Here is a 27,419-nt window from a genome sequence, read left to right on the forward strand (position 1 = left end):
ACAGGAACAAAATTTAAATGTGTGAATTGCAAGTGTTTCTCAAATGGAGGGTTGTAATGAGAAGCAGAAGAAAGATGTTGGGTACTGAGGGTAGTGGGAGGCAGTGTGGGTCCTGGGAGGCAGTGTGTTGAGGGGCAGTAGTTTGAAAACCGCTGCATCTGGGTGTGGTCGTGCATACACTGTTGAAGTCCTCTGCGGGGCCTGGTTCCTCTTTGGTCCTTGCTGAATACTTTGTTTAGAAGCAGAGTACTTAAAGGGAGAGGAAAGCAAATGTCTCTAAAAATAGGAAAATTTTCCTTTTTTTGGTGTCTGCTTATTTCTGAAAACAATGTTTAAGCAGCAATTTCGGCTCCCGCTTGTTCCCAGGTGTTCCTCTTTGTTGGCTCAGATGCCTTCAACTGCTGCACTTTTCTCTCTGGCTTCTTGCTGTTGGCTGGGACACAGGATGGAAACATTTATCAGCTGGACGTGAGGAGTCCAAGGTGAGTCACTATTCATTTGCATGATGCAGGTCTTCTACAGAATGGAAATTTTTATTAGCTTTAACAATGATTTAGCATAACATGTAGATGACTGTTGAATCAAGGGTATATTTTTCCATTTATAAAGGTTTTCCAGTGTGAGTGGTCTGGTTGTTCTTATTATTCCTAGAATCATATTAAAGGTAATTTGATTCATGCTGTCATGATTGTCCTATTGTAGTGATGGCTTTGGAATCTGAGCTTTAACGAACTAACATTTCACTTAAAATGATTGTATAGAACTTTTAATTTTAAGGAGCTCAGTAATTTTCTCAGTGGTATTAAATCTGGATTGGCTTAAGAGTGATCATTTTTAGTTCAAGTAAGCCAGCTGTGTTTCTTTGGCTTTGATCATAACCTATCTGAAATGGGCTTTATTCTGGTCTTAAAGATACCCAGAGAGAACCACACAACCTCTTCATCCCAGGATTTAACTATTTCTCCAATTCTGTCCCTTCTTCCTTCCATTTCCTTTCTTTTGTTCAGCTGACATTTACTGAATGGCTTTTGTGGTCACCAGATATTGTGCAGGGCACTGAAAACCAGAAGTAAAAGATACAGATTCTGCCCTTGAGGCACTTGGATTCTAACAGTAAAGACAGGCAACTAAAAGACATTGGTGATACAGTGTGGTCAGTGGGCTGACAGGGCTCTACATAGGAAATTGAGAAAGCGCTGAGAAGGAGAAAGGAGAAGGTGGGAATTCTTCTCCAAGGAAATGAAGCTTTAATTGGATCTTGTCCAGTAGGAAGTTACCAAATGAAGAGAGGGATCTGCCCTAGGTAGAATAGCACATAGAGAAGCATGAAGACATGTGGAAGTATGGCACTTTCAGGGATCTCTGAGTAGTTTAATATGACAAATATATACCCTGCAGACAGGGTAGCAGTTAGAAGTGATGTCAGACAGGAAAGTAAGAGTTTGTTAGAAAGAACACATGTACCATCCAAAGGAGTTTGGGCTTTACTCTAAGATCAGTAAAGAAATTCTAGTGAAAGGTGACTAGCTTACACCTTTTCTTCCAAAATTTCAATTGCTTTACTTTTGTTCTTGTTTTTTACTCTATGGAGTTTCAGGGAATGTCTGGTCACTATTAGAAAATCAGCCAGGGTGCCTGGGTGGCTCAGTTGGTTAAGCGTCTGCCTTTGGCTCAGGTCATAATCCCAGGGTCCTAGAATTGAGCCCCAAGACAGGTTCAGACTCAGACTCAGCGGGGAGTCTGCTTCTCCCTCTTCTGCTCCCCCTGCTTGTGCTCTCTCTCTCTCAAATAAATAAAATATTTTTAAAAAAGAAGAAGAAGAAGAAAATCAGCCTTACAGGGGGACCTAGCTGGCTCAGTTGATAGAGTGTGCGACTTGATCTCAGGGTCATAAATTTGAGCCCCACTTTGAGCGTGGAGCCTACTTAAGATTAAAAAAGAAAGAAAGAAAATCAGCTTTACATATATATTAAATTTATTCTCATTCACCTTTCTCTTTCATTTCATAGAGTCCTGACATTTGTAATATCTGACAAGTATCTTTTTTTTTTTTTACTCTCAACTGTCTTAATTTTGTGTGTAAGCAAAATAATTAACATATGTTAACATTGTTATCTTAAACTCTTGTCAGGTCTCCCCTAAAAACTGGTGTTGGTGGTGGTAACTTAGTTCATTCAGCTCAGTGACCTGTTTAGTTAGAGACATGTTTAGATCACTCCAAGGTGGGTTTGAGTGGATTACCTGAATCTACCATTTAAGGATCTTGCCAGGAAAGAAACTGTATGAATGTTTAATCTCTGTCCACGTTTGTCCTGTTTGCTTTTGTGTGGTTAGTCCTATATGCTGAATATAGTCAATTGTTGCTTTTAAAGAAAAAAGTACAGTTGCTCCTTTTTCTTTGAATTCCAGGGCTCCGGTACAAGTCATTCACAGATCTGGAGCACCAGTTCTGTCCCTGCTGAGTTTCAGAGATGGATTCATTGCCAGCCAAGGTGGGTCCAGGGACCCCTTGAGAGAGATGGCTTCCTGTAGTTCATTTAAATGTAAGGTTAGGGGTATCTGGTAGCTTAGTCTGTTAAGCATCTGACTTTTAACGCTTAGGTCATGATCTCAGGGTGAGATTGAGCCCTGCATCAGGCTCCATGCTGTGTGGAGCCTACTTAAGATTCTATCTCTTGGGGTGCCTATGTGGCCTGGTTGAGTGACTTGATTTCTGCTCAGGTCATGATCTTGGGGATGTGAGAATGAGCCCAGCGATGGACTCCATGCTGGGTGTGAAGCCTGCTTGAGATTCTCTTTCCCTCTGTCCCTCCCCTACCCACCCTTAAAAAAAAAGATTATCTCTCCCTCTGCCCCTGTCCCTGCACTCCACCCCTACTCTCCCATTCATGCATTCTCTCTCTAAAAACAAATAAATTTAAGTTTAAATGCATGATCTATGGTGGGGCTAGGGGTATGGTTCTCCACAATTCTTTGGCATATGTATTTATCATACAGTGTTTATCACCCTACACTGTGATTGTCTATATCTCCCTCCAGTTCAGGCTCCTTGAAAGTAGTGATTATGCCTTATTCATAGTAATATAACTGTTTTCAGAGGATGAAACTAAGACCAATGAAAGAAAGTTACCAGGAGCCACATTTCAGTTGAGTGTAAGAAAATGTTCTGTCTCGTTAAGAGAGAAGCTGGCATTGTAGAGAGCACTGCAATGCTTGGGATGGAGAAGCATAGGCTGACTGGCCAGTCTGCAAGGTGTTTTGAATAGAATTCAGTACCAGTTTAGAAGTTGGATATAGATGATCTTAGAGGTCCTTTGGAACTCTTTTACTAGAGAGGAGATTGAAATTACCAGATTAAACAATTTAGAAACTTTTTTTTATGGAAATTGTCAAAGAGATACAAAGTTAGAGAGAATAGCATAATAAACCTGATATTCCCATTATCTAGCTTCAACCTTTACCAGTTTATAGCTAATCCTGTTTCATCTTGTTTTACACTTTCCCTTATAATCCCCAACCATTGTGATATTTTGAAACATATCACAGACATTTTATTATTTCACCTATCAATACTTATATAAGTATTTCTAAAAAATAATAATTCTTTTATTGAAAAGATGATTTTTGGGATGCCTGGCTGGCTCAGTTGGTGGAGCATGCAACTCTTGATATTGGGTTGTCAGTTTGAGTCCCATGTTGGGTGTAGAGATTACTTAATAAAATAAAATTTAGGGGCGCCTGGGTGGCTCAGTGGATTAAAGCCTCTGCCTTTGGCTTAGGTCATGATCCCAGGGTCCTGGGATCGAGCCCCACATCGAGCTCTCTGCTCAGCAGGGAGCCTGCTTCCCCCTCTCTCTCTGCCTGCCTCTCTGCCTACTTGTGATCTCTGTCTGTCAAATAAATAAATAAAATCTTTTAAAATAAATAAATAAAATAAAATAAAATAAAATTTAAATTAAAAAAGATTATTTTTAATAATACCAAAAAGGATAAGGTCTTTCTGTATGCTGCTGGTTGGGGTATAGGTTGATTAACGGATAAATTAAAATTAATTAACATTTGTTTCAACAGCAGTTTTTCAATTTTTAAAAAGCTTGAAAAGGTTAATTAAAATTTTTTCCTGGGGGGCGCCTGGGTGGCTCAGTGGGTTAAAGCCTCTGCCTTCGCTTGGGTCATGATCTCAGGGTCCTGGGATCGAGCCCCGCATCGGGCTCTCTGCTCAGTGGGGAGCCTGCTTTCCTTCCTCTCTCTGCCTGCCTCTCTGCCTAATTGTGATCTCTGTCTGTCAAATAAATAAATAAAATCTTAAAAAAAAAATTTTTTTTTCCTGGATTCTTTACAAAGTCACAATGTTGATACAGAAAAACTTTATGCATAAAGATATTCTTTTAGGGGCGCCTGGGTGGCTCAGTGGGTTAAAGCCTCTGCCTTCAGCTCAGGTCATGATCCCAGGGTTCTGGGATCGAGCCCCACATTGGGCTCTCTGCTCAGCAGGGAGCCTGCTTCTTCCTCTCTCTCTCTCTCTCTCTCTGCCTGCCTCTCCGCCTACTTGTGATCTCTGTCTGTCAAATAAATAAATAAAATCTTAAAAAAAAATATTCTTTTATGTAGTATGCTTTCAACCATGTAAAATAAAATTTGCACAAAAAGGGGGTGCCTCGGTGGCTCAGTGGGTTAAAGCCTCTTCCTTCAGCTCAGGTCATGATCCCAGGATCCTGGGATCAAGCCCCACATTGGGCTCTGCTCAGCAGGGAGCCTGCTTCCCTTCCTCTCCCTCTGCCTGCCTCTCTGCCTGCTTGTGATCTCTGTCTGTCAAATAAATAAATAAAATCTTTTTAAAAATTTTGCACAAAAAGGTTTGGAAAAATACATTAAAAACATTAACAGTAGTGATCTTTTAGGGGTAGATGGAGTGTTTTGGTTTTTTTTTTATTTCTGTTTCTTGTTTTTAAAGTTTTCCTCAATTAACATGTACTATTTTTATATTAAGTAAAACAATAATAAAAAAATTACTTTATTTCAGCAGTTTACAGATCATCCCAAGTCTCATTTGTCCATGGTCTTTTAAGAAAATTAAGTTTAAAAATAAATATACTTTTATTTTCTTGGTATAACAACTTTGCTCCTTTGCCTCATGTATCCAGTCAAGTTTATAGATAGAAGAATAATTTGGGAGCATATTAAAACATGTATATGGATAAGTCCCTGTTAAAAATCATTGGCCAGGGTAAGTTTGCAGTCCTCTGTAAGCCTGAAGTGACTTGCTCTGTGCCCTTGGCAGGTATTGCTCATCAAAGACAGCCCTTCTTCCCACTGAGCTTGTATTTGTCCTTCAGATCCTCTAACCCAGCATTCTAGGCAGCCACTGTAGGTCCTCATATTTGACCCATGTAATGAGGCCTGTTTGCCATTCTGGGTCTTGGGATAAACTTCTTTAGGCTCGTGATGTACTGAAATAAACTACAATACTGATTTTTTTTTAAAAGCTCCTTTGCGTGCAGCTTTTCTTTAGTTCTCTAAATTTTTCTTTCTGCCTTTTAGGTGATGGAAGCTGTTTCATTGTCCAGCAAGACCTAGACTATCTCATTGAGCTCACTGGAGCTGACTGTGACCCTGTGTTCAAGGTACAGGCCCGAGAGGCACCTGGGTGATTCCCACCTGAGATCTAAGGCTTTTGAGGGGACTGAATCCAGCTACTTTGTGGGCATTTTGAATGATAAAATACTTACGGATGAGATAAAAGTCAGTGAGAATTTTGAGTCAGAAGTGATTTCACCACTTTTTAGCTCTAGAAACTTGAAAAATCATTTCACCACCTCAGTCTGTCAGTTCTATAAAATGAGAGTAATGAGATAATGTATATGAAAAATAGTTGTAAATTTTAAATCTTCTATAAATATTTAGCTGTCATTATTATTATTATTTAAAGTTCAAGACTGTTTATCTCATTTGATTAGAAAGAGAAAAACAAAAGGAGAAATAATATTTATTGACTAGACATTGTGCTGGATGTTTTACATGTATCTTATTTCGTTGTTATTATTCTTGAGGTATAAGTATTATTATTTCTATTGTTTTTATACTTTTTTAAAGTTATACAGCTAATACATACCTATAAAAATTCAAACAATACAAAATTACACAACTTTCAAGTCCCCTTTAAGACCTTTTTAGTTCTGCTCTTCTTTCCAGGAGTAACTAGCATTAACACTTGGGCATATATCTTTCAAGACTGTTTTTGGAAAATTTTCACTTACATCTTTGTGTTTATGTAATTATGTAGATAATATAGTTTTATCTTTAGTTTGTACATAACTGAAAACATTCTATACGTATTGTATTGTTCTGTGACTTTTTTAACATCTTAGAGCTCTTTTCAGATAAATGCAAATAGATCCACTTCATTTTTAAAATTCCTGCATACTGTTCTATATTGTGAATCAACATACCATTTTCATTGTATAAGTGAGGAAGCTGGAGTCCAGAGTGATTGAGAAAGTTGCCTTAGGTCATGTAGGTACACATTAGCATACCTGAGATTAAGCTACCTCCAGAATTCATGCTTCTTCCACTAAATTAATGGTTCTTAACTTTTGAGTCTCAGGCTTTTTCTCTTCTTTTCTTTCTTTTTTTTTTTTTTTTCAAAGATTTTGTTTATTTATTTGACAGACAGAGATCACAAGTAGGCAGAGAGGCAGGCAGAGAGAGAGGTGGAGGCAGGCTTCCCGCAGAGCAGAGAGCCCGATGCGGGGCTCGATCCCAGGACCCTGGGATCATGACCCGAGCCGAAGGCAGAGGCTTAACCCACTGAGCCACCCAGGCGCCCCTCTTCTTTTCTTTCAATTGAGATCTCATCTTCATACTGTTTTGCTAGCCTGCATGGGTACATTAATCCTAATGAGTTTAGATTTATGATGAGTGGGCTCAGTCATACAGTAACATACACACATACACACAAATTGTTTTTAAAAACTTGCGCATGGGGCGCCTGGGTGGCTCAGTTGGTTAAGCCACTGCCTTTGGCTCAGGTCGTGATCCTGGAGACCCGAGATCGAGTCCCGCACTGGGCTCCCAGCTCCGCAGGGAGTCTGCTTCTCCTTCTGACCTTCTCCTCTCTCATATTCTCTCTCACTCTCTCTTTCTCTCTCAAATAAATAGAATCTTTTTAAAAATGCATATATTATGCTCCTATAAAGGTTGATTAAGAACCTCTAGTTTCAAGAATCAGTCTGATTTTGAAGATGAACTATTTTGGTCATTTTTGTACAATGCTATGTTATTGAACTGCAGTGTATGTTTTTTAAAAGGACACTGATGAGGGGCACCATCTGGTATTAACTTTAACCTTAGCTGGCTTCCCCCTTCTCTCCCCAAAATCCCTTGACCAAGAGTTCTCCGCTGTAAAGACTGAAAAGACCCAGCGATACTTTGGTGGCAGTTCTATTGCTGCATGGAGGAAACAGAAGCAGGCCCAGGTCCTCCTCTCATTCTTCCACACTTGCAACTCACAAATGGCTCTGGAATGATAACATTCACTGTCGTGCCTAAAAACTTAGGGACATGGAGAGTCAGATAGAACAAGGGAAAAGAAAATCATAGGTGGGCACATGAAGAGCCAAGCTGCTCTGTCCAACACCTGTGTAATGTGTGGTTTAACTAAATGTGGCTGAACTACTAAAAGTAAACCTGCCTGACTAACCTTCCAAAGCAGAACAAGACTAAAAAGCTCAGATGTGCATTTTCTCATATGCATAGGTTCCGCCAGTGGTGAGGAGCTCATAAACAGGATCTCTACTCCTGCATAGTATAATGCATGCACACAGCACGTCTAGCCGCTGAAGAGCTGCATGGGCCCGCCCTCCCAGGTCACATGCACATGACTGTTTGTAGCTCCTTCACCCCTAGGACATCAACACCCCTCAGCATGGAGGTCAGAGGAATGGGCCACCTACCATTACGGGGTGCTGGCTGTCTCTCTGCTGCAGCTGAAAGGGACACTGGTTTTTGGTTTCTTTGAACCAATCCCTATTATTCCCATTCTGACTAGCTGGTTCCATTGTAGGGCTGGTTCCTCTGTAGGTCTTACTTCCTGGATGCTCTGATCAACCTCATTTTTCCACCTTCGCTCTGTAAATGTATCCCAGAACCACTACAACAGCTTCTGTGACAAAAACCAAGAGTAGAATGATGACAAATGTGGCACATCTACAGCAGCTCTCCCAGATTGGGGCACAGTAGCCAGTCAGCCCGAAAATGAAAAGTGGGGCTCCATAGCGATGATAATTATAGCAGGGACAGGAGGATGCACATCTTCAAAGAAGTGGTCGTTGTCATCATAAGTGATGAAGACAGGGGCTCCCACATAGCCTAAAAGGCCAGAATGCGAGCTGCCCCCAACCCTGAAGATGAGGTTGAGAAATTCCAGAAGTCTTGGAGGAGGTGATGCTGTTCATCCGTGGTGCTGGCGGCCCTACAGACACCATGTGCTCTCCAAGCAAGGTGGCAGTAGTGGGGCGGAGCCTAGAGTGGCCTTCATCTCAGCCCATGGTGCTGTGGCGCAGCCCCAGCATGTGCCTCGCTCCTCCACGTAGCTGCTGCCTCAGATTTCTTTGAGAAGTCGATGAAATCCCCTCAGGCAGGCACATATTGAGAACTTCTTTGAATATAATTTTATAAGGTTCAGGGATACACCGGCCAGTCTATGGGTCGTCTCCTTTCCCAGATCCAGACCCTCTGCCCTCAACTATGCACCACACTAAGGGGTTTGCTCTCTACTTGGCTGATTAGTTTCTCTGTTCTGTAGTCCTAAGGGACCTGGATCCTAACCGGCTATTTTAAAATACTGGTCATGGATCTAATTCTTCTTTTGTCTTTGGAGTCAATAGAGCTTCTTAGACTCACTTGTACTAATGGAGATCAATGACGAGCTTCTATCTTCTTGAAATGGAAGACTCCCAGGCTTCCTTTGAGCTCTGAACTTTTATGTTCCAGGTAGCCACATGGGAGAAGCAGATCTACACATGCTGTCGAGATGGTCTTGTGCGACGCTATCAGCTCTCTGACCTCTGACTCCTTGGAAAAGGATGAAGTTAATGAAAAATATTGGCTCTAATCAACAAAGACATTAGTCCTTCTCAAGGACCATGGCCCCTTATTGTTTGGGGCACCCTTTGGGTGTCACAGAAAATCAGCTGCATTGCCCCATGTGGAAGTATCATTCCGTGACAAGACCTACTGTGAACTGAGTGAGAAGCTCACACGTACTCCCTATATACACTCACCCCAACAGCACAGGGCAAGGACATGGATGCTTACACTTTGATCTCATACCATTGTGTTAAATGTTTACAAGGACCAGAGGACTAAAGCCTGTGCTCTGAAGGAAATAAAGAGAATGTGTTTGGAAGAGTCTGAATTTGAAAAACTTTGTTAAATATTCTTACTCCAGCAAAAAGCCATTCGAGTTGATGGAACTCCTTTCTCGGGCACTTCCTGTTGGCCTACCTGTAGAGAAAGACTGCTTGTTAGCAGTAACTGTCCTTTAAGCAAGAGCCTGTGAATGATTCCTATACAGGTAGGGAAGCCAACTGTCTCAGTTTTCCTTGGACTGAGGGGTTTTCTGCTACGTGGGACTTTCAGTCCTAGGCAAACTGATAGGGTTGATCAGTCCATGTACAGGTAATAAAGTTGAATCCTGTCATTGTAAGGGCAGTGGCTGTCCGAGTGTGGTCCCTTAACTGCCGAATCAGTATCACCTGGGAACTTGATAGAAATAGAAATTCCTAGGCCCCACCTCGGCCCTAAATCAGAAATTCTGTGGGTAGAGCGGCCAGGTGATTCTGATGCATGCTAAAGCTTGAGACCTAGAGGAAGAAATAATAAAGGGCACTTTCGTCATAGCTGGAACCCAGCGCTCATGGGATGGTGAGGCTGGTCTATAGAGGATGAGGCTAGAGAGGTGGGCCGGGCCCAAGCAGTGAAGGGGCTTGAGTCCCAGGTAAGGAGCTTGAATTTCATTTGGTTGGCAAGAAATCCACAGAAGAGTTTTAAGCAAGTGTTTAACATGGTCACCTTTTTTCCCCCTAAATATAAAAATGGAGTCATAATGCATGAATTCCGTGTTTTATTTTCATTTAGAATCTCTGAGTTCTTCCAGTACATTTAGACCTCCATCATTCTTTTTAACACTTTCCGGAGTTTTACATTTTAGAGATTACTAGAGAAAAGGTTTCTTGGACAACACAACACTTGAGCTGAGCAATGTAGGCTAAGATCTGGATTTATTTAAGGGAAGAAGCCAATATCTGGCTGGGGTAACAGTATGGTTCACAGCATTCTTAAAGGTATATTTGCATGTAATATTTATAACTTCACTATGACATGCAGGTAGTGAGACTCAGATGAATTGATTGGCCAAGGGTCATAGGGAACAGAAATTTTAACACAGTTTATCTTAACTTTAAATCCATTTTTTTCTACCTGTTGTATATGCCTAAATTGTGAAAATAAAATAGTCATTGAATATTACTGGTCATCTATGCTATACTAGGGACTGTATTTATATATTTAATCCCAATGACATTCTTAAAAAAGGAAATGGCATTATTTTGTTTTATAGATAAGGAAACTGAGGCTCAAGAAATTAAGTACCAAACCCTTGATTTGGGCCTTGCTTAGTTTGTCTCCAAGACTGTGTCTTCTGCTACGCTACATGGTCTCAAGACCTCTGGGACTTGACCAGTTCCATTTAAGGAGTGATTTGTGATAAGGTCAGGTAGACCCAAAGGGACATATTCCAGAGCTCAGAAACATTGGATCCAAGGAGATCTGGAGAGAACCTCTTAGAAGTCAGATGAAGAAGACAGGATGAAGGAGGATTGGGTGAGTTCACACAAGCAGGAATGTCTGTGAGTTCCTCTTCCAGGTCTTGCTCTTCACAGCCGTCAGAGCTGTGATAGTCTGGTTGTAATGGGTGTAGTGACCCTTGACAGAATGCCCTGAAATCTAGATCCAAACAGGAGGAGGGAGGCTAGCTCTTAGGTGACTCAAAGCCTTGTCTACTGTGAATGGAATCTCCCCAGTGTTAGCAGACAGCCTTTTTTTCCCTTTTGGGTTGAGGAGTGCATTCTGGGTAAGGAAGGGTGGACAACCTCCATCTGCAGCAGCACAGGCTCAGGTAAGCTAGACTTTGTTTCTTGGCTTTCAGACGCCCCCTTGTGACTTCTTGTGAGAAGTGCATCTATTTCTCTGAATGGAAAGTTGGCAGTGGCATCCACTAGCGTGCATGTAATTGGTGCCAGGCACAGTCCTCACAGTAGCCTTGCAGAGTAAAGGTTTCTTATTCTTGAACATGTCTCTTTGTGGATAAATTTTATATTTTTATTATTTACTTTTTTTTTTTAGATTTTATTTATTTGAGAGAGAGTGTGAGCGAGAGAGAGCATGAGTAGGGCAAGGGGCAGAGGGAGAGAGAAGCAGACTCCCTTCTGAGCAGGTAGTCCGATTTGGGGCTCGATCCCAGGATTCTGGGATCATGACCAGGGCCCAAGGCAGACGCTTAACCGACTAAGTCACCCAGGAGCCCCTAATTTACTTTTCACCTTGAAATCATTTCACACTTGAGAAAGTTGTAAGGGTGTGGTATCTGTTTAACATTTAGGGACTTCCGCCGGTTTTCCAAGTGGCTACACCATTTTACATTCTCAGTGGCAGTGTATAAGGGTTCTTATTTCTCCATGTCCTTGCCAACCCTTGTCCACCTTTTATCATAATCAGGTGAGGTTAAGTTGGTTAAAATGATGCCTACCAGGTTTCTCCATGGCAAACTTAGTAGTTTGTGGAGAGCTACTTTGAGACTATATGAATATACTGCTCCTCATCAAACTTGCATCATCTAGTGGCAGCCTTTGTTGATGACTTCTGTCTGAATCAGTTACTCCTATTCTAACTGCCAATTAGTGATTTTATCATTCCATCATTCTTTTTACATTTATAATTGGCTTTCTACTGTGAGACTTTTCCGTCTCTGCCATTTATTTAATTACTGATTCACTCACTCATTCACCATAGGTTTATTAGTATGGACTACACATGGATTTGTATTTTATTTTATGGATTATAATCCATTATTGCTACTATTTATTTGGGTGGTTAATTTTTCTCAGTTGGACCCAGTGGTAGCCCCTTCAAGATGGATCCTATGTCCTTTTTTTTTTTTTTTTAAAGAAAACATTTTATTTATTCATCTGTCAGAAGGAACAGGGGGAGTGGCAGGTAGAGGGAGAAGCAGGCTCCACGATGAGCAGGAGCCCGAGGTGGGACTCGATCCTAGGACTCTGGGATTATCACTTGAGCCAAAGGCAGATGCTTAACTGACTGAGTGGTCCAGGTGTCCTGATGTTACGTCCTTTTGATGTGTTAATAGTATTCTTTTAGTGCTTCCATATTTTCTGATACCACAAGCTATTCAAGTTTCATCTTATAATTTCCCATCACAGTACTGGAATTAACTATTTGTCTAGATAGCTCTTGTTCCTTTTAGTGGAGAATGGCATTTGGAAATCAAGATTTGGGCACTATATATATACTCTTTACTACTAGGGTATTATTGCTTCTAGGCCATATCAGTGGATAGTACTCTGATGTGGAGTCTCCATCTCAATATCCCTCATTCTGTATATATATTAAAAAATCATAAATTCACACTGAAGTCCCCTAATTCCAGTCCAACTCCACTGGGATTATTCTAGTCTTCTGCATATAAACTTCCTTCCTCCCAATAGTGAGAAACTCGGCTGTCATAATTCTCAATGTTTCACTTGCTCAATACCTCTGTGAGTAAAGAGTGTGGCAGCCACACAGGCCATCTCCCCTTTCACCCCAGCCCCTGCACACATGGTGTCCCTGAGATAGAGTCTCTTTGTTCCCATGTTCACCTCAGCCAGTCCCAGGCTGAACAAGGCCTTCTCCCAACCCTCTGGATTTAGTTTTTTTTTTTTTTTTTTTTTAAGATTTTTCTCTTTTTTTTTTGACAGAAATCACTAGTACGCAGAAGTAGGCAGAGAGGCAGGCAGAGAGAGACGGGGAAGCAGGCTCTCTGCTGAGCAGAGAGCCCAATGCGGGACTTGATCCCAGGACCCTGAGATCATGACCTGAGCCATAGGCAGAGGCTCAACCTGCTGAGCCACCCAGGCACCCCTGAGTTTAATTTTTAATAACATCTTTTTTCTGGTAATAAGAGTAAAAAAAAAAAAAAGAAAGGCCCTACACACAAAAAGACGCTCAATTCCAGTAGTTAAGTGCAAATTAAAACCCACAAGAAACTCAGAAATGCAAAAATAAAATAATGCCATATTTCACTTTACAAATAGGCAACTGTGGCTAAGAAATCATTGTTTAAGGTCATAAAACTAGTAGCTAATGGACAGGATTTGGAACTTGGGCTCTGACTCTATTACCTCAATGCTAAGGAAGCATTTTCTATACATGCCCATGTACATGAATAGATAATGAAGTGTTGTATTTATGCAACAGAATATTGTTCAGCCATAAAGAAGGATGAAATCTTGCCGTTGGCAACAACATGGATGGAGCTAGGAAGTATTACGCCAAATGAAATAAGCCAGTCAGTTTAAGTCAAATACAATATGGTTTCACTCATATGTGGAATTTAAGAAACAAAACAAACTAACATGGGTGGGAGTAAACGAGAGGCAAACCAAGAAACGGATGCTCACCTATAGAGAACAAACTGATGGTTACCAGAGGGCAGATGGTGGAGGGATGGGTGAAACAGGTGTTGGAGATTAAGGTGGGCAATTATTGTAATGAGCACCAGGTGATACACGAATTTTTGAATCACTGTATTGTATACCTGAAACTAATATAACACTGTAAACTATAGTGCAATTAAATTAAAACTTAATAAATAAATGTCACTAAATTGAACGTTAGAAAAAAAATCCCAATGTATCAATATTGATTATTATTTGTGATAAGTATACCTTACTCATGTAAGCCATTAATAGTACAGGAAACTGGGTGTGGGGTATATGGGAATTCTGTCTTCCCAACTTTTCTGAAAATCTAAAACTATTCTAAAATTTAAAACTTATTTTTAAAAAATCAGCTAGATGCATTTGTTCTGAAAAGTTTTTTTTTGTTTTTTTTTTTTAAGATTTTATTTATGAGAGACAGACAGTGTGTGTTGGAGTGGGGATGGTGGGGCAGAGCGAGAGGGAGAAAGATTCACAAGCCAACTCTGACTCCGCACTGACCCTGGGGCCCCAGTGGGGCTTGTTCTCATGACCTGAGATCATGACCTGAGGTGAAACCAAGAGTCGGACCCTCAACCAACTGCCCCACCTAGGCATCCCTGTTCTGAAAAGTTTTAATTAAAACTAATTGCTACTTTCCTTAAACACTGAGTTGAGAGTTTCTAAGTTGAGTGACCTTTATCAGGGTCACAGAATCAGCCCCTCTTCTTCTAATTCTTCTCTTGGCTCTTCTGTGAGGCAGAATTGAACAGGTGGTTTGCTTGGGCAGGAAGGACTACCACTCCCAGAGTGCCCCTGTGCGGTTGTCAGGAGCAACCAGAGAATGCAGACTAACAGCCCTCTTGGAGTCGGGATTATACAACTGGGTGCCTTTCCAGGCAGCCATGGGCCAGGACTATTACTCCGTGCTTGAGGTCACTCGCAATTCAGAGGATGCCGAGATCAAGAAGGCGTAAGTGTGGGGCGGGACTGAGGCTTTAGGGGAGTGCCAGGAAGGCTCCACTTTTATCTTCTAAACTGAGCTTTCTTGCACAGTTGAGGGCAGGCAAGATAAACCTTGTTCCTTCTCTTGCTTCTTGCTTACCTATACTCTAGGTTTGGGCTGGGTCAGAGTTCCCAATCCATCATCCTTTACCTCCTAAGCCCTATCTCTCTTTCTGCTCATCCTGGTTTTCCTAGCAATAAAAGTCAGGACAAAGGAGACATTTGAACTTTATTCTGATTATGGAGAACCAAAGGACTGAAAAAAGGAGAGTGACCTGACCAGATGGGTGTGTTTCAAATTTTATTCTGGCCATCAGATGACTTTGTTTGTTTGTTTGTTTGTTTGTTTTAAGATTTTATTTATTTATTTGAGAGACAGAGATCACAAGTAGGCAGAAAGGCAGGCAGAGAGAGAGGAGGGAGCAGGCTCCCCACTGAGCAGAGAGCCCGATGTGGGGCTTGATCCCAGGACTCTGAGATCACTACCTGAGCTGGAGGCAGAGGCCTAACCTACTGAGCTACCCAGGTGCCCCTTGACTTGGCTCTTAATCAGATCTTTGGAGGGTAAGGAAAAAGGGAGGAATCTGGGATAATACAATTAAGGTTGGGTAGTGATACATTTATTGAATGTACAGATTCTGTTCTGAAAACCTTCCATCATTATTTCATTTAATCCTTACAACAACCCTGAGAGGTAGGTGCTGTTATTATCCCAAGCCCATGTGCCTAGTAAACAACAGAACCAGTATCTGGACACCAGGCCTACTGTGGTCCAGGTCCTGTAGGGCATTAATTGTGGGGTAAGTTGAAAGAGTCTATAGTGTGGCTGAGAAACAAGACACAGACTCATGAGACAATTACAGAATAACTCAGGACAGTGTGTGATGTCACCCACAGTTCAGAGCATCTCCTTGGCCAGTGGGAGCCATCTAAGGAGAGGTCACAAAGAGTTGGAGTGCAGAAAAGTAAGCCAAACTTAAACACTAGAAACACCCAGATCTGAATCCAGGTTCTCCTACCCGCTAGCTGTGTGACATGGACAAAGTGCCCTCTCTGAGCCTCCGTTTTCCCATCTCTAAAATAACAGTAACAAACAAGGGCACCTGGGTGGCTCAGTGAGTTGGGCGTCTGCCTTCAGCTCAGGTCATGGTCCTGGGTCCTAGGATTGCCCCTCACTGGACTCCCTGCTCAGCAGGGGGCCTGCTTCTCCCTCTCGCTCTGCCCCTCCCCCTGCTTGTGCTCTCTCTCGTGCACTCTCTCTAATAAGTAAATTCTTAAAGATTAATAATTATAAAGGTTGTTCTAGTATTAATATGGGATTGTATGAGATAATGAACATGTAATGCCCAGCAATCATTTGCCCCAAAACCAAAACCCAAAAGCACCTATAGAGTGATTAAAAGGACCATGTGTATTTCAAACAATAGCTCTTAAACCCTTCTCTCTTGTAACAGTTTTAAGAGATGAGTGCCATACAGGAGTACCTAGATTTTTTACCTCCCCGCTCAAAATGCTGAATGTATATAATGAAGAAAAGCACCACGATGATTCCTAATTGCCTAGCTATTTCCCTTCTCCGTGTCTCTCATTTGGTCTCAGCTGCTACATCTGAGCTGTGACTCACCTCCGTCTTGGCCACTCAGTAAAACAGTGATGGTTGTAAGTAAAACTTACAACTACTCAAGTTTATATGAAAATGGAACTCTTCTCAAACCCACTTACTTTTACTCATTGATAGAATATTCTTTCAGTTCTCCTCATAACTGACTTTGGCCTTTATAACTGAGAAGGGCTGGTTTCAAAGCCTCAAGGAGGTCATGATAATTGTCTTCAAGTCTCTGAAGGAACAAGCCGATACTCTCTGTAAGGCCTCCAAGGGCAGAGTTAGGACCTTCAGAGTTACAGGACAGCAGGCCTCACTCAGTAAGATAAAATGTTGCCTCAAAGTCCAAGCGGTCCCACCCCGAGATGTGCTGCCTTATGGGACAGTTACTTCGGGTCATTCATTTACTCCCTGCTGCTCAGAGCTAGGCACCAGGGACACAGAACCAGACACAGTAACTCAAGGAAATCACTCTAGTAGGAGAGACAAGCCAGTCAATAAACAGCTGGAGCACCAAGTACTAAGTTTAGGGATGGAAGGCACTGGGGACTCGGGAAGGGGATTCTAACCCAGAATGGAGGCTGCAGTTAGGGAAGGCATCCTGGAGGAGTTGACCCTGAGCTGTGTGTTGAAAGATGAATGAAAATGTGGGAGATGGGAGGGACTGGAGAGGGGTGAGTGTTACAGGTGAAGGGAGTAGAATGTCAAAGACATGAGCAACGCAGTGTGGGGAGTTTGGAGCCTGGGCAGAAGGTCAGGAGAGGTCATGGGAGTGGGGAGAGAGAGCTGTGAGTACGAAGGCCAGAGAGAGAAGCAGACGCTTGAATCTCGGAGAGATTTGGATTTTATGCTGAAGACAAAGGGGAAACCAGTGGAGGATTTAGACTGCAGAGTGACTTGGTCAGGGGGCAGCAAGCCAAAAGGCCTGGGGAAGGGGAGCACTAGAAACAGGAAACCATGGTTCTGCAATAGTTGTAGGGATGAAACGGCAGGAAGAGAACATTGGGGAGAAAGAAAAACCGACGTGCCTTGGTAACGGGTGGGCTGGGGGTGGAGGGGACAAAGAACCTGGGAGCTGATAACATTCAGTTTTTTGGCTGCAGTGCCTGGGTAAGTGAGCAAAAAATGAGGGAATGAAAGTGTGTTTTATTTGGGCTCATTGAGTTTGTGGGGCCTGTGGGACATCGGAGAGGAGATACCAAGATGGCGCTGGGAGCTGGGCCCTCTGAACTGCATCATTAGACACCATGGGGCTCAGACTTTCTAAAGAGAGCCCAAGGCAGGTGATTGGGAGGGAGGAGAGAGGGGCTGGGGTCTTTATTCCCAGCTCCCTTCCTAGGAGGGCCCTTCAGGTTGGCTATGTTCCTTAACTGAAGATGACGGCTCCTGCCAAGGGCCCCCCCATCCACACACTCTTCCGTGGGATGTCATGAACTTCTTCCTCCCCTCACTCCTATAGGCTTGGGGGCATCAGGATCCCTCAGGGCTCCTGACCTTGGGCTACAGCACCGTCCCCTGTGGTTATCCTCCCTATCTCCCACACTTTGGTGAGTGGTCCCTTTATCAACTCTACAAATCCCCCAGTCCATGCCAGCTCTTTCCTCCCGGACACTGAGGGTACAGGTTTTCAGATGCTGTAGGTGCTGCCTCACTTGAGTGGTGGGATGGGGCAGCTACGGAAGCTGGGCAGGGAATGAGCACAGAAGCAGGAGACAGTCAGAGGGCCTGACATGTGCTGAGTGCCTCTCTGTACTCAGCCCTTTGACGCCTTATTTTACCTGATCTTCCCAAGAAGCCTAGGGGTCAGTTCAGACATCAAGACAGGATTCGATGTGCAAGAAATGTATTGGGAGAAGCATGTGTGAGGGTCAAGGGGGAGCAGGAGTGGGCAGGGAGGGCCTTCAGACCCCAGTGCGGGTCTGATGCCTGTGGTGGGGGAGCTGGGTGGGGAGGGCTGCAGGGTCGGCTGGAGAAAATGCTCAGCCCGGCCGATCGGCAGGAGTTCCGAGGCAGAGGTTGTAGGTTGGAGGAGTCCTGTGTCCCACAGCGAGGCACCAGCACGAACATCCCCACCATGCTTGGGCCCTAGCTGGAGCAGGTGGAGGAGGGGTAGCTTCAGCACAAACACCGAGGGCGGGCAGCTACGCTTTCTCCCCGCTGGGCCCTCTTCAAGGGCATCTGAGTCATGGGCCGCCTTGGCTACCACAGCCCAGACTTTATAGCTGGGAACATCAAAGCAGTGAACAGCAGAGCCAGCTCTAAGCCATGGCCTGCACCTCGGGCCCGTTTCAGCTGCTATGACGGGTATGAATCCTCCCTCCTCCAGGTACCGGAAACTGGCCCTGAAGAACCACCCACTCAAGTCCAACGAGCCATCTGCAGCAGAGACATTCAGGCAAATAGCAGAGGCCTATGATGTGCTGAGCGACCGTGAGTGACTCCGCTCTCTTCCTCAGGTCTCGGGTGTTGGGCTTTCTGAGGGGGCCCAACAGAGAGGAGGCATTCCTCTTCCTGCCCAGAGTCTGGGCAAACTTAGAAAGAAAACAGCACGAAGAATTAGTCGCCTATCTCACTAGTCCCAAGATAAGGCTGACGTGGCGTGGGGAGCCCTTGGATTAAGCTGATCTGCTCAGCTGGTCTTGGAGGGGGGCAGGACCTGGTGCAGGTCCCCACAGCCCCCACACTCACCCTGGGCCCACAGGGATGTGCACAGTGAGATGCTTGCTGCCAAGGCAGGAAGGTGAGGCTGAAGCTGGTGTGCGCCTTTGCTCTTCCTGGACGGCCAAGGAGAGCATGTCTATAAAGGGGCATGGAGAGGCTGGTAATTCAGAAATCTCCTGAAACCAGGAGTATAGAAAGCGATTCCTCCCCTCTGCCCTGGGCAGTACCTGCATGGACATCCTGAAGTCTTGTCCCAGAGACTAGTTACAGATCCTGTGCCGAAGAATGGCCAGATCACAAAGGTTTTTCTGGTCCCGAGTTCTCAGGACTTTGGAGTCCTTAGACTGTAGGAGTTCAAAGCTCTAGAATTTGGGAGCTCTAGAATTCTTGGATTCTAGAATTTCAAGGTGCTAGGATTCTACCTGCCCCAGATAAAACTGTATTTGTGATGATGAGTTTAGCCAAATTCCAGGACAGTAGCCTGACTGTTAATCTCTAGATCCCTCCTCCAGTCCTCCCCCACCGTTCTGGCTCTCCTCCAGGCTACAGGCCCATACCTAGATGCACCCACCATGAGATTCCGCACCTGACTTTTCAGATCTCCTTCCAAAGACTGCCAGACAACAGGCACGTTAGAAATAAGGTTGCTTTTGCCCCTTTCTCTCCACCCTGTGTTCATCTGCTTCCCAGCCCAGTAGCTATCTTTGTCCCCAAGACCGGCCCCTTCCTCAAGGTGCAACATGTCCACAGCTGTGAAGAGAGGCATCTACGACAAGTTTGGAGAGGAGGGCCTGAAGGGCGGGATTCCCCTGGAGTATGGAGACCAGACCCCATGGACCACTGGTTACGTCTTCCATGGCAACCCTGAAAAGGTTTTCCATGATTTCTTCGGAGGAGACAACCCCTTTGGTGGTAAGAGGCCCCACCTCCCCACTTGCCTTACTGGGAAAGGACAGAGCTATAAAAGGTTTCTTTTCTTTGAATCCTTTTGTTTATTTAAGAAATAGATATAGTGCCTGATTAAAAAAAAAATTGTATTAAAGAAGAAATAAAGTCCAGCCTTTATTCCTTCTCTAGGAGCAGCCACTTACTGCTAACAGTTTATGTATCCTTCCAGAAATTTTCTGTGCATTTATGAGCATATATTTATGTTTACATAAGCCTTTTACCTAATTAAGGAAAGACGACCATATTGTACACGCTGAGTTTTTTTTTACTTAGTGTATCTTGGAGATGATCTTATTATGTACCATATTGTATACAGATCTGTTTCATTCATTTTAATAGCTGCATCAGATTTCATTATACAAGCGTGTGTTAGTCAGCTGAGTACCTGGATGGATGTGTGAATGATCCCACATCCCAACAAACTGACAAAGAGCTGATTTCTGAGGCTCAGGGTCATCTTGCAAGGACAATTCGCCCTCAGACCTGTCTTCCTGGCTTCAGTTATGCGACTCAGAGAAGCTCGGTTTCACTGCCTGTCCCTGTAGCCTCTCTGCCTGGCTATACCACCGCCTTTCTGCATTTCAGAAGTTCTCTTTTCCTTTTCTCCATGTTAATAACAACCGAGCTACAGCTCACTGTCTGTCTACCTCCAGGCCCTCTCCCACCCTGCATTGCCTTCTCGGGTCTGCCAGAGGGAACTAAGTTCATCAGCTGCATGTGTGACTGGACAAAGCAGGGGACTCAGGGTCAGGCCTGTTTCAGATCCACATGCTGCCACTTACGAGCTGTGTGGTTCTCGGCAAATCCCTTCACCGCTCTGAAACCTCAACTTCCTTCCTGGTAAATGGCTATACTAGTCCTTTCCTCACCCATCATTATCAAATGAGATAACGGGCTTTATAAAGCCATTATGAACATGGGCTCTGCAGACTGAAAGATACTGTACAATGGATCTGTCTCTCCCAGGGACCGGTGCATGGAAAAGAGACAGCTCAGAGGAGCCAACCCAGAGCTTATAGGAGCATTGCTTACAAGGTTTGGGGTCCCTTGAGCAGTGCTCAGAAGCTATACTGCCGGGACGCCCGGGTGGCTCAGTTGGTTAAGTGGCTGCTTTTGGCTCAGGTCATGATCCCAGGATTCTGGGATCAAGCCCCACATCAGGCTCCTTGCTTGGCAGGGAGCCTGCTTCTCCCTCTGCCTGCCACTCTGCCTGCTTGTGCTCTCTCTCTCTCTCTCTGACAAATAAATAAAATCTTAAAAAAGAAGAAGAAGAAGAAGCTATACTGCTTCAGTGCTTCACCCCAGGGATTCTTGGGTCCCAGCTCCCTATAGGGCCGAGAGACAAGGCCTTCCTATGACCTGGCTACTAGGGTGTCTGTAGCCCTGTACACCATAGCTACAGGGTGAACGAATGAATTCAGTGATACAAGAGGGGACCAGGTAATTCACAGGCCTCTTGTTTCGTTAGCACAGCACAGCAGGGCACACATTACAGTGGGGCCTTGCCTAAAAATCTGAATTATGATAGCAACCTAGACTCTACACAAAGGGCTTCACATGTAGTGATAAGCATAGTGGTTCAGGACACAGGTTCTAGAGTCACATTGTCCAAGTCTAGATGGACTGTGGGGCTGTGAGCATTTTCTTTGGCCTCTCTGCCCCGTGAGAGAACCGTGTGAAGCGCTGACACCAGCCCCTGCTGCAGAGTAAGCTCTCAGCAATGTCTAGTTCTTCTTCATCATCTTGTTATTTAATCCTAATGGTAGAAGGCAGATCAGGCATTATTACTCCAATCCAAGCACAGAAAAACTGGAACCAAACTACTACATAGCACTTCAAGAGGCAAGGGCTCTTTGGACTGGGATGGAAGGGCAGCAAGAGGGGTTATGGGTATAGAGCTGGGCAGGGAGAAAAGAGACTGAAGAAAAAAAAGTTTGGTGAACTCTCAAATTTTTAAGGAACCACCCCTGCCCCAGCCCTTTGTCAGCAGCTGACTTCATAGAAACTTGAGTCTGGGGTCTCTAGTGGTATTGGGCTGGGCTGTAAATGAAGGAAAGGGGAGCCTGGGGAAGGGTAGGAAGGACTAGAATGCTTATTATGACTCTCCCAGCCGCCAGCTAACCACAGGAGTCATTTCTGGCATACCAGGAGTTGCCACCAGAGGGCACTCCTCTCCCTTCTGAGACAGCCAGCCTCGCGGGGTATTTCCCAAGTTTAGGAGGAAAGGAGTCAGGAGAGTGTGGGACCATCTAAACAGGGTGGGGTGGGGGGTTTGAAGCAGTGGGAAGTGGCAAGGATTGATAATCATTGGATCTGCAATTGAGGATAACTTTTTGACCTGGCCTAACAGTCTGAGTCTGCAAGGTAGGAATGAGATGCTGGGTATTACACTTGGGGACCGAAGAAGTATGTGTGAAGGTGTCTATGCATCCAGGTCCCTGGAAACAGCCTCTCTTACTCCTCTCCTCTCCCCACCTCCTGCAGAGTTTTTTGATGCAGAAGGAAATGAGGTAGATTTGAACTTTGGGGGGCTTCGGGGCCGAGGAGTCAAGAAACAGGACCCCCCAATTGAACGAGACCTCTACCTATCCCTGGAGGACTTATTCTTTGGCTGCACCAAGAAAATTAAGATCTCCCGAAGGGTGAGTACTGGGCTTGCTCCTACTGGGAGCCACTACCTATCCCGTCCAATCTTACAAGTAACCTCCTCCCTGTCCTCACTGGAAACCTCAGGTATGGTCTCTGATGGAATCATGAAATCTCAAGTTTGGAGACCTAGGATAATAGAATTCTAGAATCTGAAGTTGGAAGGGACAATCAAAGGTCCCATTCTATCCCATGCAGGAATCTCCTCTCCAGTGTTCCTAACTGGGACAGAGTCTTTCCTTTCCTCTCAGTTCATCCCCATCCCTGTGGGAAGTTGGGCTCTGAATGCGCAGAGTCTCCCGTGAATTCTGTCCTCTGGGCATTACCAGACCATACCCCCAGGGCTTCATCAGTGTGTAAGCCTCATGAGGAAGAAGAAACAGGGTGGGCATGGAGGGTGGGCTGCAGGACAGTCCCCAAGGAGTCTGATTGAAGACCTTCAGTGCCCAGGATACAGTCAGTTCTTGGGTTGGCCCTGTCCCGTGGCCCAACCCTATGCTAGGCACACAAGCAAGACCTCTTAACACCTTTCCCCAGAAGAGGAGATGCCATCAATGGCCATGCTTTCCACGGATGGCACCCGTCTGGGCATGTGATTGGGGAATGGATGGATGATGTAATAGGGAATGCTCGAATATGCTGACCTTTCTCCCTTTCTCCCTTCATGATTAAGAGACCTCCCAGAGCCTCATGGCCAGAGCCTCTGGGTTTGGAGAGAGGACCTGGGTATGTGTTCACTATGCATTTGTTAGTGGCCAGGGCCACGTGATTTCTAGGGCAGGAATTGGGGGCTTGATCAACTCATGGTGACCACTTGGCATGTCAAGCCCCAGCCCTATGACAGCCTGTCATCCTGGAATTATAAGTCCTTGGTTCCAGTGAATGGGGTGAGAGTGGGAATGGCTCTGGGAAGGTTCTCCCTGTTGCTAGAGGAATGATCCTGAGCACAGAACCCCTGTAACAAATTTCTCATGTGAAAAGGCCAGCTGGGAAATCTCCAGCAAACCTCTCCCCAACCCCCTCGCCATCTGGCTGCAGGTGCTGAACGAGGATGGGTACTCCTCTACCATCAAGGACAAGATTCTCACAATTGATGTGAAACCTGGTTGGAGGCAGGGCACACGGATCACCTTTGAGAAGGAAGGGGACCAGGTGAGAAGGAGGGAATTGACTAGGATCCATCCTTAATTAGTGTCAGTTGCCTGGGCTTGCTCATGGAGTGGGAAGACTGAGAGGGAAGGAGGCAATGCTTTCTCCTGCCCCTGTGAACCCTAGTCTGGTAGGGAGACCAGTCTGCAGAGTGGGTGAGATGATCCCCAAAGTCCCTTACAGGCGACAGAGCCTCACCATACCTCTGTGAGTGGATACCCAGGGCTTTTCCCCATTTTGCAGAATAAGAGACAGACCCAGAGAGGGAAGGGATTTGCCCAGGGCAAGAGCACAAGAGCTCTCTCTTCCTGATTTTCTTCAGTGCTTCTTGAATAAAGCCTAACTACAGGAGCTATTCAGAAACCACTTATTAATAATAATTTTAATACCATTTAATATCTTAATGATAATTACTTATTTAAATAAAAATATAAAATTATTGTTCAAGGCATGCTGAATCCTTAAGTCTGAGAAGAGGCAGAGTGATGGTGTTTTCAGAGCCGAAAGAGATTAATTCCTCGGCTGATACTTCTTGCTCCCTTTCTCGCCTGTAAAACATCTACTTCCAAAACACTCCCTTCAGGACCCCGCTCTAATGCTCCCAGCTGTGGGCAGCCTCCCCTGACCTCCCCACCTAGGTTAGGGCCTCTCTTGTCTCCTGCCTCTGGGTTCCCTTTACCATAGTCTGGAGCACACTGAGGACTGTGGGCCTGTCGCCGCCCCCAGTTAATGAAGCCTGGCAGGGCAGAGGCTTCCTGGAAGTTGTCTTCAAATTTGCAGCTCAGAGTTTTGCCCACCACCTCAGGAAGCCCCTGTCCCGCTCCAGTTGAGTGAATCCTTTTGCTCAATAGAGGAGAAGTATTTGGGGGGGCTGGATTCACCCAAGTAGGCTTCTCAGAGGAAGGGATATGGAAACAAACTGTAAAGGTTCTTCCAGAAAACCTGGTTTAATCTCTTCATTGTTCAGATGAAGACATGGAGACCAGTAGAGGCAGGAACTTGGCCAGTGGTACACAGCCAATTAGCCCTTGTCAACCCTTAGCCTCCTCTGCCCAGGGCCCCAACATTATCCCAGCCGACATCATCTTCATCGTAAAGGAGAAGCTACACCCTCAATTCCGCAGGGAGAGTGACAACCTCCTTTTTGTGAACTCCATTCCCTTGGGCAAGGTAAGTGGGCAAAGTAGAGAAGAGGTGGGCAGATGAGAGTGAGCAAGCCGGCCGCATTCTGCACTCCTCCCACTGCATAGGGTAGGCCTTCAGAACGTGAGGAGAGCACACAGAATCTTTGTGGTGTCTTCAGGGCCCCTCTGTGTCCTCAGACTCCAAACACAGAATAGCACCGGCCTAGGCTTTGCCTTCCCTCCCCCACCGCACCTGCAGGCAGGCAGGCAGTCAGTCCCGCCACCTGGTCTGTTCATCTCTCAGTCTGGGTGTGAGCACCTGCATCTGCCCAGGAGCCCTCTGGCGGCCCTCCCGCCTCCCTTCCCAACTTCTCTAGGCTCTTCCCCGTGACTTATTGGACTGTGCCACTGGCTTGTCTCAGCATCTCCTATGATGTTCAGGGCCCTCTACACTCTGCCCCTGCGGTTCTCCCCACTGTGCACTCCGACCACCGTGCCCCTCAGAGCTCCTGCCCGTTCACACCTCCAGATTCTTGTTTGTGCTACGCCCTCTGCATGGAATGCTGTATCCACCTGTCTCCCTGGCAAGCTCCTTCTCACCCTTATCAACCGCCACCATGGGGCCGCCCTCCTGTCCCACTCCAAAATGGTTCGGGGGCCTCTCCTTGGCTCCCGCAGACTCCTTGACTTCACTCTATCGTAACATATGTCATCCTCAGTCTTACTTAGCAGACTGAGCTCCTGTGGGCAGGTAGTTAGTTGCCTGGCTCGCTCTTCTGTGAGTCCTTGAACAGCCTTGTGCCTCCTTGAGGCAGGGCTCAGGGCCTGGCACTGCATAAGCTCAAAAAGTGCCTTCTAAACAGAAAGGCCAGGGTGACCAACCCCACTCCCACCTTTGGCCCTCATGTCCCCTAGGCCCTGACCTGCTGCACCGTGGAGGTGAAGACCCTAGACGATCGTCTGCTCAACATCCCCATCAATGACATTGTCCAGTGAGTGCCTCTGCTTGGGCCCCAGTTGGCAGAAGGGCTGGCCTGGGTCTTGGAGGGTAGTGGCACGCTGGGCAGCCCCGTGCCATTCAGTCCTGGCCAGAGAGACCTGAAATCCAGCCCCACCTCTGGCCAAGCTGCAGTCACCTGGTAAATGGGAGTACCTTTTTCTAACTTGCACAAGGCCACTTTAGAGCCCAGAGGGCCCCCGTGTTGCTCAATCTTGGTTGCCTTCCTCCTTCTGAACCTCTCATTAGTGTTCTGAGTTGTATTCCTTAAGTCCTTTCTAGGAGAGGCCCTCCACATGGGAAGCTTTACTCAGCCTCTCGGCATCCCAATCCAGGGTGGTACCTCTAGTTCTGGAACCCTCTGTTAGAGACTCAGTGTAAAAGGGTTGTCGAGGGGGCAGGCTGTCTGAACAAGCCAGTCCCCCCATCCCCACCCCATTCTGGTTGAAATGAGCCCCATGGTAGAATACCATACTGACTGCCCCTTGCCTGAAGTTATGCGAGCAGGGGCAGCCCGGGATCTGTCAAAATGCTCCTCTGGGGGGCCGCTAATTTCCCTTCTCTCATCCTCACGTCTCAGTCCCAAGTATTTCAAGAAGGTGCCAGGTGAGGGGATGCCGCTGCCTGAGGACCCTACTAAGAAGGGAGATCTCTTCATCTTCTTCGACATCCAGTTCCCCACCCGCCTCACACCCCAAAAGAAACAAATGCTGCGCCAGGCGTTGCTGACATAACTCTCGTGGACTGGGGGCTGGTGCGTGGAGGAGGCTAGCTGGGCCTTTAACCCACCCCGGCCTCAGGATGTGCAGGGGAGCCAGCCCACAGCACAGATGGGAGGTGAGGATGGGATGGCATGGGACTTTTAAACTGACACAATAAAGATTTATTTCCTACCTACCAGTTGCACCCAGGAGACTGTGTTGGAGGAAAAGGAGCTTCATGTATCTCTTTCTTGTGAGCAGAGGGAAGGGCAAGGTGTAGGAAGCCTAAAACCTGGGTCCTTGTCCAGGTTTTAAAATTTTATTTAAATTCATTAGTTAATGTATGATGTGTTATTGGTTTCAGAGGTAGAGCTCAGTGATTAAGTGATATAAGATCAGTCTTATATAATAAGCAGTGCTCATTGCATGCCTTCCTTAATGCCCATCACCCGGTTACCCCATCCCCATCCCTCTCCCCTCCAGCAACCCTTAGTTCGTTTCCTTATGGTTTGTCTCCCTCTCTAATTTTACCTTGTTTTATTTTTTCCTCTCTTCCCTATGATCCTCTGTTTTGCTTCTTAAATTTCACAACCCGGTGAGATCATATGATAATTATCTTAATCTGATTGCTTATTTCACTTAGCATAATACCCTCCATTTCCATCCACATTGTTGCAAATGGCAATATTTCATTTCTGATGGCTGCATAATATTCCTGTGTGTGTGTGTGTGTGTGTGTGTGTGTGTGTGTGTGTGTACCACATCTTCTTTATCCATTCATCTGTCAATGGACATCTGGGTTCTTTCTTTCTTTTTTTTTTTTTAAGATTT

The 27,419-nt window shown here is 45.3% G+C and overlaps 2 protein-coding genes and 1 pseudogene across 3 annotated transcripts in view; 2 read left to right on the forward strand and 1 right to left on the reverse strand.

Annotated features, from left to right (window-relative positions):
• Positions 1-9,409, forward strand: part of LOC111159539 (proteasomal ATPase associated factor 1) — a 41,759-nt gene extending 32,350 nt beyond the window's left edge. For both annotated transcript variants that reach the window (XM_022522067.1, XM_022522068.1), the window contains 4 exons: positions 367-482; positions 2,410-2,492; positions 5,542-5,624; positions 8,992-9,409. In XM_022522067.1, the coding sequence (XP_022377775.1) occupies positions 367-482; positions 2,410-2,492; positions 5,542-5,624; positions 8,992-9,069 (360 nt within the window). In that variant the 3' untranslated portion in view covers positions 9,070-9,409. The remainder of the gene's footprint in view (positions 1-366; positions 483-2,409; positions 2,493-5,541; positions 5,625-8,991) is intronic.
• On the reverse strand, positions 7,219-8,850 carry LOC111159258 (annotated as a pseudogene).
• A 5,217-nt stretch (positions 9,410-14,626) lies between the features above and the next one.
• On the forward strand, positions 14,627-26,780 carry LOC111159550 (DnaJ heat shock protein family (Hsp40) member B13). Its single transcript, XM_022522079.1, has 8 exons — positions 14,627-14,727; positions 18,689-18,792; positions 19,774-19,935; positions 22,456-22,613; positions 23,656-23,769; positions 24,823-24,936; positions 25,806-25,882; positions 26,468-26,780. The coding sequence occupies exons 1-8, from the start codon at positions 14,660-14,662 to the stop codon at positions 26,619-26,621; spliced, it is 951 nt and encodes a 316-aa protein (XP_022377787.1). The 5' UTR covers positions 14,627-14,659; the 3' UTR covers positions 26,622-26,780.
• Positions 26,781-27,419: the final 639 nt, after the last annotated feature.

This window comes from Enhydra lutris, unplaced genomic scaffold, assembly GCF_002288905.1.
Source record: "Enhydra lutris kenyoni isolate GAN:26980312 unplaced genomic scaffold, ASM228890v2 scaffoldscaffold68, whole genome shotgun sequence".
NCBI classification, from domain to species: Eukaryota; Metazoa; Chordata; class Mammalia; order Carnivora; family Mustelidae; genus Enhydra; species Enhydra lutris.